Source organism: Hydra viridissima, unplaced genomic scaffold (assembly GCF_058129835.1).
Source record: "Hydra viridissima isolate aposymbiotic clone 2 unplaced genomic scaffold, HvirCarnegie_v1 scaffold_9, whole genome shotgun sequence".
In the NCBI taxonomy this organism is placed as follows: Eukaryota; Metazoa; Cnidaria; class Hydrozoa; order Anthoathecata; family Hydridae; genus Hydra; species Hydra viridissima.
Genome location: NW_028324308.1, coordinates 11227242 through 11243379, shown reverse-complemented (window position 1 = coordinate 11243379; position 16138 = coordinate 11227242). Strand labels below are relative to the sequence as shown.

The 16138-nt window shown below is 29.3% G+C and overlaps 1 protein-coding gene and 1 pseudogene across 1 annotated transcript; both read left to right on the top strand.

Moving 5' to 3' along the window:
• Window positions 1–1130: 1130 nt before the first annotated feature.
• On the top strand, window positions 1131–5071 carry LOC149884022 (uncharacterized). The gene is made up of 3 exons (XM_090097380.1): window positions 1131–1942; window positions 2289–2434; window positions 4536–5071. The coding sequence occupies exons 1-3, from the start codon at window positions 1905–1907 to the stop codon at window positions 4766–4768; spliced, it is 417 nt and encodes a 138-aa protein (XP_089953506.1). The 5' UTR covers window positions 1131–1904; the 3' UTR covers window positions 4769–5071.
• Window positions 5072–7364: 2293 nt separating this feature from the next.
• On the top strand, window positions 7365–8985 carry LOC149884021 (uncharacterized; annotated as a pseudogene).
• Window positions 8986–16138: the final 7153 nt, after the last annotated feature.

Sequence of the window (16138 nt, the reverse complement as noted above, 5' to 3'; positions counted from 1 at the left end):
TAACAAAAAGTTACAGGGGTTTTACATAAAAATTACAATCAAATAGAAAATACTTTTAGAGAATTTAAGTTCACATGAAAGGCAATCAACATCTTAGTTTGATTAAATATTTTTGTTTGCACAACATTCCAGGGGACTGTGGAGGAAGTTGCTTTTGTTTGTTTACATACTTGCTTGCAGTCGATATGAATCTCGTTAAACCTAACTGTTTTTGACTTTAAACAGACAGCAATCATAAAATGAAAAAAAACATTAAAGTTTTGTATTGTTTTATTTTAAACAAGCGCTCTTTTTAAGTTCGCCTAAAATCCTTCTTTTACTTTAATGTAACCAAAATATAAGCAAATAACTTGAAATCCTTCAATTAAAAAATAAATTAACTTCTTCTATAAATAATTTCTTTAATGTTTTCTGACACTCATTCTAATATGTAATGTAGAATGATAGTTTGGTCTTTTTTTTTAATTATTAGTAAAATAAAGTAAATGTTAGTAATTAATACTTTTTTTTTCAAAAAGTATTAATTACTAAATTTTTTCTGAAGTCGAGTCGAAGTTTAGTGCAAGACAGAGCGCTCGAGCTGAAAAGTTTAACAGCAATAAAATCGAAGATTGGAAGTGTGAAAGCTTCTGGTATTGAAAAATTTCTTGGAAAAATGTCTTATAAAGCATCCTTGAAACAAAATCTACTTTTTTTAAGTGGTCAACAATTGAATATTAAATACAATTTTCTTTTCCAGCATGGCTTTAGAATCAGATTTGCTTGCTAAAAAAATTGTTTCCTGATATTTCAATTCCATATAATTCAATTTTTCGTCGCCGGCAAAAACAACACTATAAATATAGAGACTTAACAGCATCTTTTTTAGTTCTCAAATGTAAAAAGATAAAATTAAACTAAAAGTTTTAAATTTTAAAGAACTCTAAAAAAAATCTACAAACTCTATGAACTCTACAAAAAAGTTTAAGGCTGCTTTACTTTTTTTTATGTTTAATGTCTCAAAATAAATACAAAATTTATTTAGTCAATATGTGTTAAATTCGTGTAAACTTCTACATTTATTTAGATTCCGACATGACCAATATGGTTTGTATCATCTTGCATCAGCATATTTACCTAAAAATAATAAATAGGGTGGAATGCAAAAACCGAACTTGAGTCAAGTTCGACTTGAAATCTCAAGTTCGACTTTGTCAAGTCAGACTTGAAAAATTGACTTGAGCGAATGCGTAAACAAGACTTGAAAATTTCAAGTTCGTGCTTGAGAAAGTCGAACTTGAAAAATAGTCGAGGCGTTGAATTCTGGGCGCTTATCGGAAAATGCACTTCGCAACCAATAGGGGCAATGGATTTTTTTTACGGGAAAAACCTTTTACTGAAACAAATTCGTGTAATGATATTTGTATAATATACGATCAATATATAAATTATATGACAATATAAATTACAATTTAACTACAGGTATTAGTTTAGTTAATCATGACACTTTTACAACTTTAAAGCAGTGAAAAGGAAAAGATAACAAATAAATGTGTTATAATAGTCTGTTTTTTTGTTTATTGCCTATTCTGTTTCCTTTTATCAAAATGAAAAATTTGTCGTAAATATTTATGATCGGAATTGCTCATCATATTAAAGAACAAAAATTTCAAAATGCATATCCACTATAGACTTTTTGCTTACTTTGTAAATATTTGTAAAATGAATTCTAAAAGACGAATTTTCAGTCAGCAAGAAAAATCACTTTTGATCAATATAATCAAAGACTACAAAGACATCGAAGAAAAGAAAACGGATAATGTCTCCCTTAAAAAAAAAAATCTTTGTGGGAAGAAATAACGCAATTATTCAACAGCCAAGGCATCGGAGCTAAAAGAGATCAAAAAGAACTAAAGAAATGCTGGATGAACTCAAAGCAAAAAGCAAAACAATTCGTTGATTTGTAAGTACCAAATAAAGAAAAAAAACAAAGATTATTTTTATAGGCAAACACCCAGTAAACATAAGACATGTTTTAGACATCTAAAAGAAGTCTTGTGTACATTTAGCAAACGTTATTTATACATTTTTCATATATAATAACGTTATTTAAACGTTATTATATATGAAAAATGTTATTAAAATATGAATTGTGGGACAATGATTTTCTTGTCCAAACTGTATGGTTACCAGTAAAGTTTATACAGTGCTGGACTTCTCTCTGTCAGACTTTTACAACATGTTTTCTTGTCGATATTACTTTAAAGTTAATAATATGGGGTTTTTCTAACCAATTCTTTGGATTTTAGTGAAAGAAAAGAGCTAAACAAAACTGGCGGAGGTCCTAGTCAAACTCCTGTTCCGTCACAGGAAATTGAAAGCGTTCTGCAGATATTACCACCAAAGTCATTGAATCCTATTTTGACACCATTTGGGGATGTTGCTATACTGCAATGTAATTTTATTTTATTTTTTAATTTTATTTCTTTTTAATACTATATATTTATTTATTTTTTTAATTTCATATTTTATTTTTTAATTTCATCTTTTTTCTTAAATTTTAATGAAAATTAAGGTTTTTTACAAATACTGACAAAACTAATTATTTTAAACAAACTTGGTTTTCTCAATTCTAAAACTATATATATATATATATATATATATATATATATATATATATATATATATATATACAGCTGCGGACAAAACTACGTGAACGATTGCAAATAGTTTTTTTTAATGAAATTTTCGATGTCTTAAAATATGTTTATAGTTTAATACTATATATGGTTGGATAGAGCGTTTTTTGCTCTATAAGACTGTGTAAAGTGTATTCTCTAATAATTTGTTTAAAATTAAACATATCTAAATGTTCAAAAAGCATCAAATATTTTGCGCGACAAAACCACGTGAACGATTTATAAAAGCGTCATTTTTGATGCAAATTATATTATATTCACATCGAAATCAGTGCTTTTAAAAATCGTTCATGTGGTTTTGGTATTCTAAGAACTTACAATCATTTAAATTTCTCAAGATTATTCTGTTTAACATCAAAAAATTAAAAAAATTAAACTATAATGGTTCGTCAAACTGATTCAAAAATTGAAAGCTTGGTTTTGCGTTTGCGCAAAGAAGAAAAATGGTCCATTGGGCAAATTGCAGCTCATGCGAAGATGTCAAAAGGTGGAATACATAAAATTATACACCGAGAAAAGAGCAAAAAGATCGTTAAGAAAGGTGGTCGTCCACGTATTACGGATAAGCGGTAATATTCCTTTAATTTTATTTTTTTTAATATTTAATCTTAATAATGTTAATGTTAATTTTAATGTTTAACATTTTATTTTTTAGTACTGATCGAAAAATTGTGCGAAAATCTCTTGAGAATCCACATTTGACAGCCCCTGAAATTCGTCTGCAAACAGGCATGGAAAACGTAAGCACACCTGCAAAGAAACCATTCCTTAAGCCCAGGCACGTCAAAGATCGCCTACAGTTCGCTAAAGATCACTTAAACTGGACTGTTGAAAATTGGAAAACAGTTTTGTGGTCGGATGAAAGTAAATTTAACATGGTTTGCAGCGACGGTCGAAGTTATGTTAGGCGTCCAGTAGGTAAAAGATTTGCAAAAGAGTATACAATAGGAACTGTAAAATTTGGGGGTGGCAATATAATGGTTTGGGGGTGTTTCTCCTGGGCTGGAATTGGTCCGTTGTACCGTGTAAACGGTATAATGGACCAACTACAGTACAGGGAAATATTATCTAATCAAATGTTGCCACACGCTTTAGAAAAAATGCCTCACAATTGGGTTTATCAACATGATAATGACCCTAAACATACAGCTTTGACTGTAAAAAATTGGCTCATAAATAATAGCATAGTGGTTTTGAAGTGGCCTGCCCAATCTCCCGACTTAAATCCAATCAAAAATTTATGGATTGAAGTTGAGCGACGCTTGGGAGGTTGCAAATTTCAAAAACCGGATGAACTTTTTCGAGCCGTACAGTATGAATGGGAGGCATTACCAAAACAGTTACTAGAAACTCTTGTAGAATCTGTGCCAAGACGGTTCAAGGCCGTTATCGATTCTAAAGGCTATGCAACTAAATATTAATGTTTGTTTTTTTTTTAGAATCTATTATTTGTTGATGTTAGTAAAATTATTCTTTTACGTTTGTATAATCGTTCACGTGGTTTTGTCGCGCAAAATATTTGATGCTTTTTGAACATTTAGATATGTTTAATTTTAAACAAATTATTAGAGAATACACTTTACACAGTCTTATAGAGCAAAAAACGCTCTATCCAACCATATATAGTATTAAACTATAAACTTATTTTAAGACATTGAAAACTTCATAAAAAAAAACTATTTGCAATCGTTCACGTAGTTTTGTCCGCAGCTGTATATATATATATATATATATATATATATATATATATATATATATATATATATATATATATACACATATATATAGACATATACATATATATATATATATATACACACATTTTTCATCATTTAAATATATTATTTATATATATAGGTATTCCGAACGATTCAATGGAGATCACATATGGAGACAGGACTTCTGATACTATTGGGCCAATCATAGAAACAGAAAAGAAAACTTTTACTGAGCCTTTGATAGCATCTGGTTCATTAACACATGAAAAAGAACAATACTCAACATTAAAAAAGATATCTCTCTCTAAAAAAATTGAAAAAAAGCAATATAATGAAATTCATGAACTTGATAAAGAACTAATGCAAAAATAAATAGAAATAGCTAACATAAAAATAAACTTACTCCAGCAAAAGCAACAATACAAACAAAAAGAACATGAAATTAAAATGGAAATTTACCAAAAAAAATTGTCACAGTTATAAGTATTAAAAAAAACACAACAGAATTATTCTAATTGAGGAAAATTATTTTCAAACGACATCAGATCTGGTGTTTTTTATTTTATGTTTTAATTTATTAATTTATTTCTTAGTGAAATTGTTTTTTGATATATAGTACTAATTTGAAATGTATTTTTTTTTTTTGAAATAATATGCAGTGTAAACATTTGCAAATATAACTTTTATCTATAATCAGACACACAAAAAAGATTTTTTAAAAAAATTGGTCCACAATTTGATTTCTTTTTGCTTCTCCATAAATATCTCTTGTAAATGCTTCAGCGCCATCTTCTTGATTGCTATTTTGTATTTCATTGTCTTCCCAATGATCATTTTCTAGAAGGGCAATGTTGTGAAGCACAAAACAGGATACAATTATGGCTATGGAATTTTGTAATTTAGTTCGTTAGAGAATGTTAAGACAAGGAAATTGTTTTTTTAATATACCAAAACAACATTCAACTGCCATACGTGTACTTCTCAAACTGTAATTGTATTGGGTTTCATTTTCATTTTTTGGGTTTGAAAAAGGTGTCATTAAATATTGTTTACAAGGATAGCCAGAATCACCTATGACATGAACATGTTGGCGAGCTTGTAAAACTTCTTTAATAACTGAGTTGGAAAAAACTCGTGAATCATGAACACTTCCAGGCCATTGAACACAAGCAGATAAAATTTCTTTTGAAGGACCTGCAATGACCTGGCAATTCAAAGAAAAAAACCCCTTTCTGTTTCGATATATTTCTGGGTTTTCTCCACCAGGGTTTATTATAGGAATATGTGTTCCATCAATTGCTTCTATACATCCTGGGAATCTTTGAATTTGGTAGAATCTAAACAATGGTTGACAAATATAAATATTTTCGGTATCAAAGAAAATTTTAAAGTTTGTATGAAATAGCAAAATGCAAATATCCATGAAAACTTATAATCACTTTTGCTGAATTATCAAAGAATCAGCTTCTGTTGGAAACTTTATGTACTGATATCTTTTGGTGGCAATTTGAATTGAAATGTTTTTCACTACTCGACAAACAGTTGACTGATTAACTTTCAGCTCCTCCAAATCTCCTATTACTCTCTAAAAGAGTGTACTCAATTAGATCAAATCATGCAAATTTAAATATGAAGTACTTTATTTATTGTTACTTGAGTATATGATTATTTTATTTGTTGTTATAAAATGGTGTTATTTAAAAACATAATACAAAATCTACAATAAGAATACAATAAGAATACAATACAATAAAAAGGTACCATTGTCTAATACTATTTCTTGAATATCTACTCACTTGGAATGAACCAGTAGCATAAAACCGAAATGCAATAGCCAGTTGTTGTACAGATGAAAGAGGGCACCCTCGATTGCTAACATTGTTGTTAATAATGTCATTAGCTGATATTAAAAAGGTTTCTTTGGAAAATCTGTAGCGCCTTTTAAATTCTATATCATTATAAACTTCTTAAGGATTGGCTCTGTCAATAATAATTCTTGGTATGTGATTTGGCATATTTCTTCTTCTTCTTCTTCTTCTTCTTCTAAAATTCAGCTCATACCGATTCATTTTTGAACGTTTTAAAACAATTGTTTTAATACTTCATATTATAACTACTTCTTCTCGTGAATTCTCTTTTACTCCTTTTACACGTATCACTTCTTTGTATAACTGCAACTGTTTATTACTAAATGGAATTTACTTTTATACTGTATCACAAAAACGTACCTTAATCAACAGCCTTTTATAATGCAAAGATGTTCGACATTTCAAAAAGCTAATAAATATTTATAATGGCATCAAAATATGACATGTTGGATCATTACATACGAGTTACAGGATGTTTTAAAAGACACACGTTTTCACAATGTTGGTATTCAGTTTTCTGTAATGAATTCATTGACAAATATACTTTCACAATGTAACCTTCTAAATTAATTACGTCAATATGCCCAAGTAACTACTTTTGCTTGTTAAAATCTCATTTTCATATTTGTAAAGGTTGTAATAAGTTATATAGTAATAATAAAGTTTTGTTACGCATCAGCAAAATGATAATGGCGGTCTGTTTTTTTTTTCAAGTTTGGTTTCAAGATTGGTCTGGAGCAGACTTGAAAAAATGACTTGAAAATTCAAAAATTCTCGTTTTTCAAGTCTGACTTCAGTTCAAGTTCGCTTCTTGCATTCCGTTCAAGTCAGACTTGAGATTTGAAGTCTGATTTGAAATTTCAAGTCGGGTTCTTGCATTCGGAAGGAATTTTTGCTCTCTCAAGTCTGGTTTGAAGTCAGACTTGAAAACGGTCTAATTTTGGCGGTTTTCAAGTCTGACTTGAGTTAAAGTTGGCTTTATGCATTCGCTCAAGTCGCACTTAGGGTGGAATGCAAGAACCGAACTTCAAATTTGAAGTCAAACTTCAAACCTTAAGCGCGACTTGAGCGAATGCATAAAGCGAACTTCAACTGGGTACCGTTGCGGTTCTAAAAATAGATTTAATAAATATTTCGCAAAGCTTACTGGGATCGAAATGCGGACAAACATAACAAAATGCAAGTAAGTTTACTACCAGTGCAAGTAGAAAAATTTTCTAAGGGTGCAACACTGTTGTTGGGGTTTATGCACATCAGATTCTCGCTACCCTGAAAGTTTGCCCCCTGGTATATTTTTTTTAAGATTTCCAAAAGTTGGAAATATAAAAGATTCGATGACAAAATGTGAAAAACTCCAAAGTTTGAGAACAGATAAATGCAAGATATGGCTTCATGCTTGTGGTCGTAAATTTTTTCCTACGTGTAAAGTTAAAAAAGACACCTATGTTTGTTCCTTGCATTTTATTGTAGGAAAGGGTCCTTCTGAAGAAAATCTATATGTGCATCATCCTATATGTGCGAGTCATTCAAAAGATCAGTTGGAGAAAAATAATAAAAGAAAAAGAAAATTACCGATTATTCGAAATAATGTTTCTAAATTGAAAAGTTTACATCGTGTAGATTTTGTTTTCGAAAATGATAACAACAATATTAACACAGTTTCTTATCTCTGTTAGTTCTTATAACACTACATACTCTGTAACAGTTACAGAGTGCAATATTGATGATGTTATTGCTGGGAATAGCCATGACTTTATTGTAGATTCTTTTGCATCATTTACTGCTACAATATATGATAAATCTACTCAAACTGTATATGATAAACATATGCTTGGAGCAAAGATTGAAACAATAATTTAAATCAAAATCAAGAAAATCACACTGCTCTTTTAAATCAGACTTTACCTAATTCGTTGCATTGTTTAGTTACAAATACAATGTTGATGGAAATTTTTTTTTTTTTCAGAAAAAAGTTGTAAATATTTTATTGGTATTACTGAATTTCAATTTTCTACTTTGTACGACTTTCTTGGACCAGCAAAGTATAAACTTTCATATTGGAAAAACTCTAGGAGTGTGAGACTTGAAACAAAGTCTTTGAAGTTATCTTAAAAGAGCAACTCTTTGTCACATTGTTGACCATTCAAGAATATCCGTGCCATAATTGACTGTATAGAGTTTAGGTGTTAGGTGCCAAAGAATTATGCGCAGCAAGGAAATACTTATTCTTCGTATAAAAGCCATTGCACAATGAAATGTCTTATTGCAATTAATCCAAATGGTGCTGCATCATTTACATCAGATTTATACGAGGGTAGCATTAGTGATGCGGCTTTATTTCAAAAGTGTCGAATTATGGGGCTTATTAACTTTCAAGATTCCTTTCTTATTGAAAAAACGAGTTCATGTTGAATGATTTAATGAACGTTTGAAAAAGTTTAGATTACTTGATAGAGTAATGCCTCTTCCTTTAGCACCAATAGCATCTCAATTAGTCTTTGTTGCATCATGCTTGGTAAACTTTCAACAATGTTTGTGTGTTTGAATATCTTCGTATTAATTACATTTGAATGTTTTTACTTATTTTTTATTTTGTAAATTTGTTAATAATGCATCTTATTCCATAGGTTTTAAGAATAAACACTAAATTTCAACCCTGAAAACTGTATTCAAATTAGTGTTAAATAATTTGAACTTGCTTTTTTGTGTGTATTTGTTTAAGTAATTGTTGTTCCTTTGTTTAAACTTATAATAGTTTTCATTTAAAAAGAAAGTAATATAATTAAGTTTGAAATTGTTTTTTAATAAGTTGGGGATTTTTGTTGTCGTTGTTTAGCTGATGGATATTTTCCTTGATTTGTTAAATAATTTTTAAGTTAATTTTTAATTTAATTACTAAGTTATTAAATAAACCAAAAAGTAGAAGTAATACATACATGGTGTTGGCCAGATCAGGGAAAACAGGGAATAGTCAGGGAATTCAAGTTTCTCCCAAAAAATCAGGGGGAAAACAGGGGAAATGACTACTTGTCAAACTTGCATGGCCTATGTCAGTTGTATATCATATACATAATGTAAAAATTTATTCAGCAGATTTTTTTTTCATGGCCTTCTATTGATACTTTGAATGAAGGTTGTAATAATATTTATATTTCCATTTAAAAGCATATTTGTAAGCGAATTTTAGTTGATTTTCTCTGAAGTCGAGCTTTCGTAGCTTTAAATTAAGCCAGGGAAAACAGGTCGAGAAAAGATTTTAAAAATTTAAAGGATTTTCGAATAGTTTTGCACTAGGAATATCATTTTCATTGCGAAAAACAAAGGCATTTGTTGCAGTGTTATTATACATTTTAGTGTTGTTTGTCCGCATTTCGATCCCATAATCCTTAGTTTTAATTTATTTAAAATATGCGTGACGAAAGCAAAACGGTACCCTACTCAAGTCAGACTTGAAAACCGCTAAAAATAGACCGTTTTCAAGTCTGACCTCAAACCAGACTTGAGAGAGCAAAAATTCCTTCCGAATGCAAGAACCCGACTTGAAATTTCAAATCAGACTTCAAATCTCAAGTCTGACTTGAACGGAATGCAAGAAGCGAACTTGAACTGAAGTCAGACTTGAAAAACGAGAATTTTTGAATTTTCAAGTCATTTTTTCAAGTCTGCTCTAGACCAATCTTGAAACCAAACTTGAAAAAAAAACAGACCGCCATTATCATTTTGCTGATGCGTAACAAAACTTTACTATTACTACATAACTTATTACAACCTTTACAAATATGAAAATGAGATTTTAACAAGCAAAAGTAGTTACTTGGGCATATTGACGTAATTAATTTAGAAGGTTACATTGTGAAAGTATATTTGTCAATGAATTCATTACAGAAAACTGAATACCAACATTGTGAAAACGTGTGTCTTTTAAAACATCCTGTAACTCGTATGTAATGATCCAACATGTCATATTTTGATGCCATTATAAATATTTATTAGCTTTTTGAAATGTCGAACATCTTTGCATTATAAAAGGCTGTTGATTAAGGTACGTTTTTGTGATACAGTATAAAAGTAAATTCCATTTAGTAATAAACAGTTGCAGTTATACAAAGAAGTGATACGTGTAAAAGGAGTAAAAGAGAATTCACGAGAAGAAGTAGTTATAATATGAAGTATTAAAACAATTGTTTTAAAACGTTCAAAAATGAATCGGTATGAGCTGAATTTTAGAAGAAGAAGAAGAAGAAGAAGAAGAAGAAATATGCCAAATCACATACCAAGAATTATTATTGACAGAGCCAATCCTTAAGAAGTTTATAATGATATAGAATTTAAAAGGCGCTACAGATTTTCCAAAGAAACCTTTTTAATATCAGCTAATGACATTATTAACAACAATGTTAGCAATCGAGGGTGCCCTCTTTCATCTGTACAACAACTGGCTATTGCATTTCGGTTTTATGCTACTGGTTCATTCCAAGTGAGTAGATATTCAAGAAATAGTATTAGACAATGGTACCTTTTTATTGTATTGTATTCTTATTGTATTCTTATTGTAGATTTTGTATTATGTTTTTAAATAACACCATTTTATAACAACAAATAAAATAATCATATACTCAAGTAACAATAAATAAAGTACTTCATATTTAAATTTGCATGATTTGATCTAATTGAGTACACTCTTTTAGAGAGTAATAGGAGATTTGGAGGAGCTGAAAGTTAATCAGTCAACTGTTTGTCGAGTAGTGAAAAACATTTCAATTCAAATTGCCACCAAAAGATATCAGTACATAAAGTTTCCAACAGAAGCTGATTCTTTGATAATTCAGCAAAAGTGATTATAAGTTTTCATGGATATTTGCATTTTGCTATTTCATACAAACTTTAAAATTTTCTTTGATACCGAAAATATTTATATTTGTCAACCATTGTTTAGATTCTACCAAATTCAAAGATTCCCAGGATGTATAGAAGCAATTGATGGAACACATATTCCTATAATAAACCCTGGTGGAGAAAACCCAGAAATATATCGAAACAGAAAGGGGTTTTTTTCTTTGAATTGCCAGGTCATTGCAGGTCCTTCAAAAGAAATTTTATCTGCTTGTGTTCAATGGCCTAGAAGTGTTAAGGATTCATTTGTTTTTACTAATTCAGTTATTAAACAAGTTTTAGAAGCTCGCCAACATGTTCATGTCATAGGTTATTCTGGCTATCCTTGTAAACAATATTTAAAGATACCTTTTTCTAACCCAAAAATGAAAATGAAATCAGATACAATTACAGTTTGAGAAGTACACATATGTTGAATGTTGTTGTTGAATATAGAGTATTATGTAGTATTTGCATTGAGAAAACTAATTTTGTTTAAGATTTCTCAGTATTTGTTATAAAAAAACATTATTTTCGTTAAAGTATTAGAAAAAAAGTAGATAAAAATACATTCTAGTATAGCATCATCCCCAAAAGGCGTCAAAATAAGATTCTGTATTTTCTAGAACATTTTCAGGCATTTTAATTCAAATGGAATTTGTTAAAATGGAGAAATCAAGAGATATTGTCTTGATCACTTAAGTGGTACATATAAACAACCGTTTTTTACCTAAAACTTAAGATTTGGAACTGAAAGTGCCAAGATGAATTTATTTTCCTAATGAAAAATACATAGCAAACCGTTTATTTTTTTTACTGTAATTAACTTTTTATTTAATCGCATATTATACAAATATCATTACACGAAATTGTTTCAGTAAAAGGTTTTTCCCATAAAAAAAAATCCTTTGCCGCTATTGGTTGCGAAGTGCATTTTCCGATAAGCGCCCTGAATTCAACGCCTCGACTATTTTTCAAGTTCGACTTTCTCAAGCACGAACTTGAAATTTTCAAGTCTTGTTTACTAGGGTTTCTCAAACTAGATCCCGTTTTCCCGGGATCCCGGAGGTAAAAAACCATCCCGTTATCCCGGGATTTCAATGAAATTTCCCGGGAATCCCGGTAATTTTTTAAAACATTTTAAACATTTAAAAAGATATTAAAAATATTATTACTCAAAATTTGAGTACAAATTACTTCCTTTTCCTTTTCTATAAAAAATTTGGAAGATATATTATAGAGGGCAATTAAATCGCCAATATTTTTCATTTTAGTTTGTGTCTAAGATAGATAAAATATTATTATTGAACTTGATTTATAAATAGATTTGATTTAATTATTTAAATTTTATATGTTGTAACTTACAGCATATAAAGCTTAGATAAACAAACCAAATCAATTTATAAATCAAATTCAATAAATATATTTTATCTATCTTAGACACAAACCAAAACTGCAAAAAATTGGTAACTAATCTAATAAATAATTCAAGGAACAGTATCAGAAATTGGTACCTTCTTATTGTAGATTTTATACATTATAAGTTACATTATTTTATACCAACAAATGATAATATACTCAAGTAACAATAAATAAACTCTTTTAGAGAGTAAAAGGAGATTTGGAGGAGCTGAAAGTTAATCAGTCAACTGTTTGTTGAGTGGTTAAGAACATTTTAATTCAAATGGCTGACAAAAGATTTCAGCACATAAAGTTTCCAACAGAAGCTGATTTTTTGATAATTTAGCAAAAGTGCTAATAAGTTTTCATGGATATCTGATTTTGCTATTTCATACAAACTTCGAACTCTTCTTAGATAAAGAAAGTATTTATATTTATCAACCATCATTTAGATTTTACCAAATTCAAGGATTCACAGGATGTATAGAAGCAATTGGTGGAACACATAACCCTATAATAATTCCTTGTGGAGAAAGCGCAGAAACATATCGAAACAAAAAGGGATTTTTTTCTTTGAATTGCCAGATCATTGCAGGTGCTTCAAAAGAAATTTTATCTGCTTGTGTTCAATGGCCTAGAAGTGTTTAGGATTCATGTGTTTTTGCTAACTCAGGTATTAAACAAGTTTTAGAAGCTCGCCAACATGTTCATGTTATAGGTGATTCTGGCTATCCTTGTAAACAATATTTAATGACACTAACCCAAAAATGAAAGCAAAATCCAATACAATTACAGCTTGAGAAGTACACACATGTTGAATGTTGTTGTTGAATATTGATTTGGTATATCCAAAAAACGATACCCTTGTCTTAACATTCCCTTACAAACAAAACTAAAAAATTCCATAGATATAATAACATCCTGTTTTGTGCTTCACAATATTGCCCTTCTACAAAAAGATTATTTTGAAGGCAATGAAATACAAAATACCAATGAAGAATATGGTGCTAAAACATTCACAAGAGATATTTTTGCAGAAACAAAAAGAAATCAATTTTTGGACTGATTTTTTTTAAAAAAAATTGTGTCTGATTATGGATAAAGGTCTAATAACAAAAACTTTATTTGCAAATATTTATACTACATATTATTTCAAAAGAATTACATTTTGTATTTCAAATTAGTATTACATATGAAAAAAACAATTTCACTAAAAAATAAAGTGATAAATTAAAACATTCGAAAAAAAATTTGGATCCGATATTGTTTGAAAATGATAATCCTCACATAGAATAATTCTGTTGTATTGCTTTTTTAAAACTTTGTGAAAGTATACGAATTGTGAAAATTTTTGGATAAATTTCCATCTTAATTCATGTTCTTTTTGTTTGTATTGTTGCTCTTTCTAAAGTGAGTTTTTTTACATTAGTTATATCTATTTGTTTTTGCATAAGTTCTTTATCAAGATAATGAATTTCATTATATTGCTTTTTTGTATTTTTTTTAATAACAGATTTTAGTTTAACCTTAAATTTAGTTCTTTTCCATGCGTTAATGAGCAAAATGCTATCAATGGTTTCTTAAAAGTTTTTTTTTCTGTTTCTATAAGTGGCCCAATTATTTCAGAAGACCTGTCTCCAAATGTGATCTCTAGTGACTTACATATGTAAATGTACTGAAATACTTGCATAAGTAAATGGTATATATATATATATATATATATATATATATATATATTAGTATTATGTAGTATTAGCATTGAGAAAACTAATTTTGTTTAAGATAGTTTTCTCTGTATTTGTTATAAAAAACATTATTTTCATTAAAGTATTAGAAAAAAGATAGATAAAAATACATTCTATATAGTATCATCCCCAAAAGGCGTCAAAATAAGATTCTGTATTTTCTTGAACATTTCCATGCATTTTAATTCAAATGGAATCTGTTAAAATGGAGAAATCAAGAGATATTGACTTGATCACTTAAGTGGTACATATAAACAACCGTTGTTTACCTACAACTTAGGATTTGGAACTGAAAGTGCCAAGATGAATTTATTTTTCTAATGAAAAATACATAGCAAGACCGTTTTTTTTTACTGTAATTAACTTTTTATTTAGTCGTATATTATACAAATATCATTACACGGAATTTGTTTCAGTAAAAGGTTTTTCCCGTAAATAAAATCCATTACCGCTATTGGTTGCGAAGTGCATTTTCCGATAAACGCTCTAAATTCAACGCCTCGACTATTTTTCAAGTTCGACTTTCTCAAGCGCGTACTTGAAATTTTCAAGTCTCGTTTACGCATTCGCTCAAGTCGATTTTTCAAATCTGACTTGACAAAGTCGAACTTGAGATTTCAAGTCGAACTTGACTCAAGTTCGGTTCTTGCATTCCACCCTAAATTGTTCTAAAATTATATCAACTTTAAATGTCCTAAAATTCAAAACAAAGAAATTTCTTTGAGGTGAATACATTTTATGATGTCACTGCAACTATACCAAAAGCATCAGGTTGAACAACATTTTTTTCATCTTGTACGTTGAACAAACTTTTTTTCAGTGAAGCGTATTGAGATAAGCTTAAGATCATGAATAACCAGTAAGTATTTTTTTCAGTCTATCTCTTAAGTTTCTCTTTCTTTCAGTTTAGCTTTTAAGAAAAGCCTCATTGAAAAAGCAGTCGGGAGATTTTAGTTTTAAATGTCAACAGTGTAGAAAACGCTGGTAAGTGCTTTTTTATAAGTACGAGCCCAGCTAGCACACATACATTAGGCCAACGTTGGCACAACGTCGGAAGCGTTGCTTTATTTTATCACTTAAATGATAACGTCGAACCAAAGTCGGGCTAACGTCAGAATACGACTGAATTTTTGCTTTTTTGATATCGTTCAGTGTGTTACAGGTTTTAGTGTTAAATAAGTTTTCCGCCATTCTTAAAAAAATCCCGTTTTTAGTTAGCTGTTGGTTATGCAAAGAAGTTGTAAAGAAATTATTCTAAAACAAAGAGATTGAATCACGAGAAGAAGTGGTCGTTATAGAACTCGGAAAGGTTGAATCATGAGAAAATGTAGTCGTTAAAGAACTCAGAAAGATTGAACCACGAGAAGAAGTGGTATTAAAAGAATCAAAAAAGATTGAATCACGCGAAGAAGTGGTTGTGAAAAGAAATCCCCTTTGTTAGAATCCAGTTTGTTAGAGAGATACAGGTACTTTATTTCCATTTTTGTGTTTATTTAACTTTAAACTAGTAGTTTACTAATTATGTAGCTACATAATTTGTAAATAAACTTTTTCTATATTACATTAGAGATAGTAGAATTTTTTAATTTTGTATCAAGAATTTGAGTACCCTGTTTATTATCATGGCCTTAAGCAAGTTTGTGCTGCTTCACCAAATTCTCCTCAGAGCAGCACTGATTGCAGGAGAATCTACAAAATTGTGCTATAAAGCTTCTATTAGGCTATCATATCATGCATTAAGACTACATTTTATGCTCTTATACTTGTATTTTATTCAAAAGATATATGTTTCTTAATAAAAATTGAATTGACGAATCAATATTTGGACTAATCAATATTGATAGTAAATTTCTTAA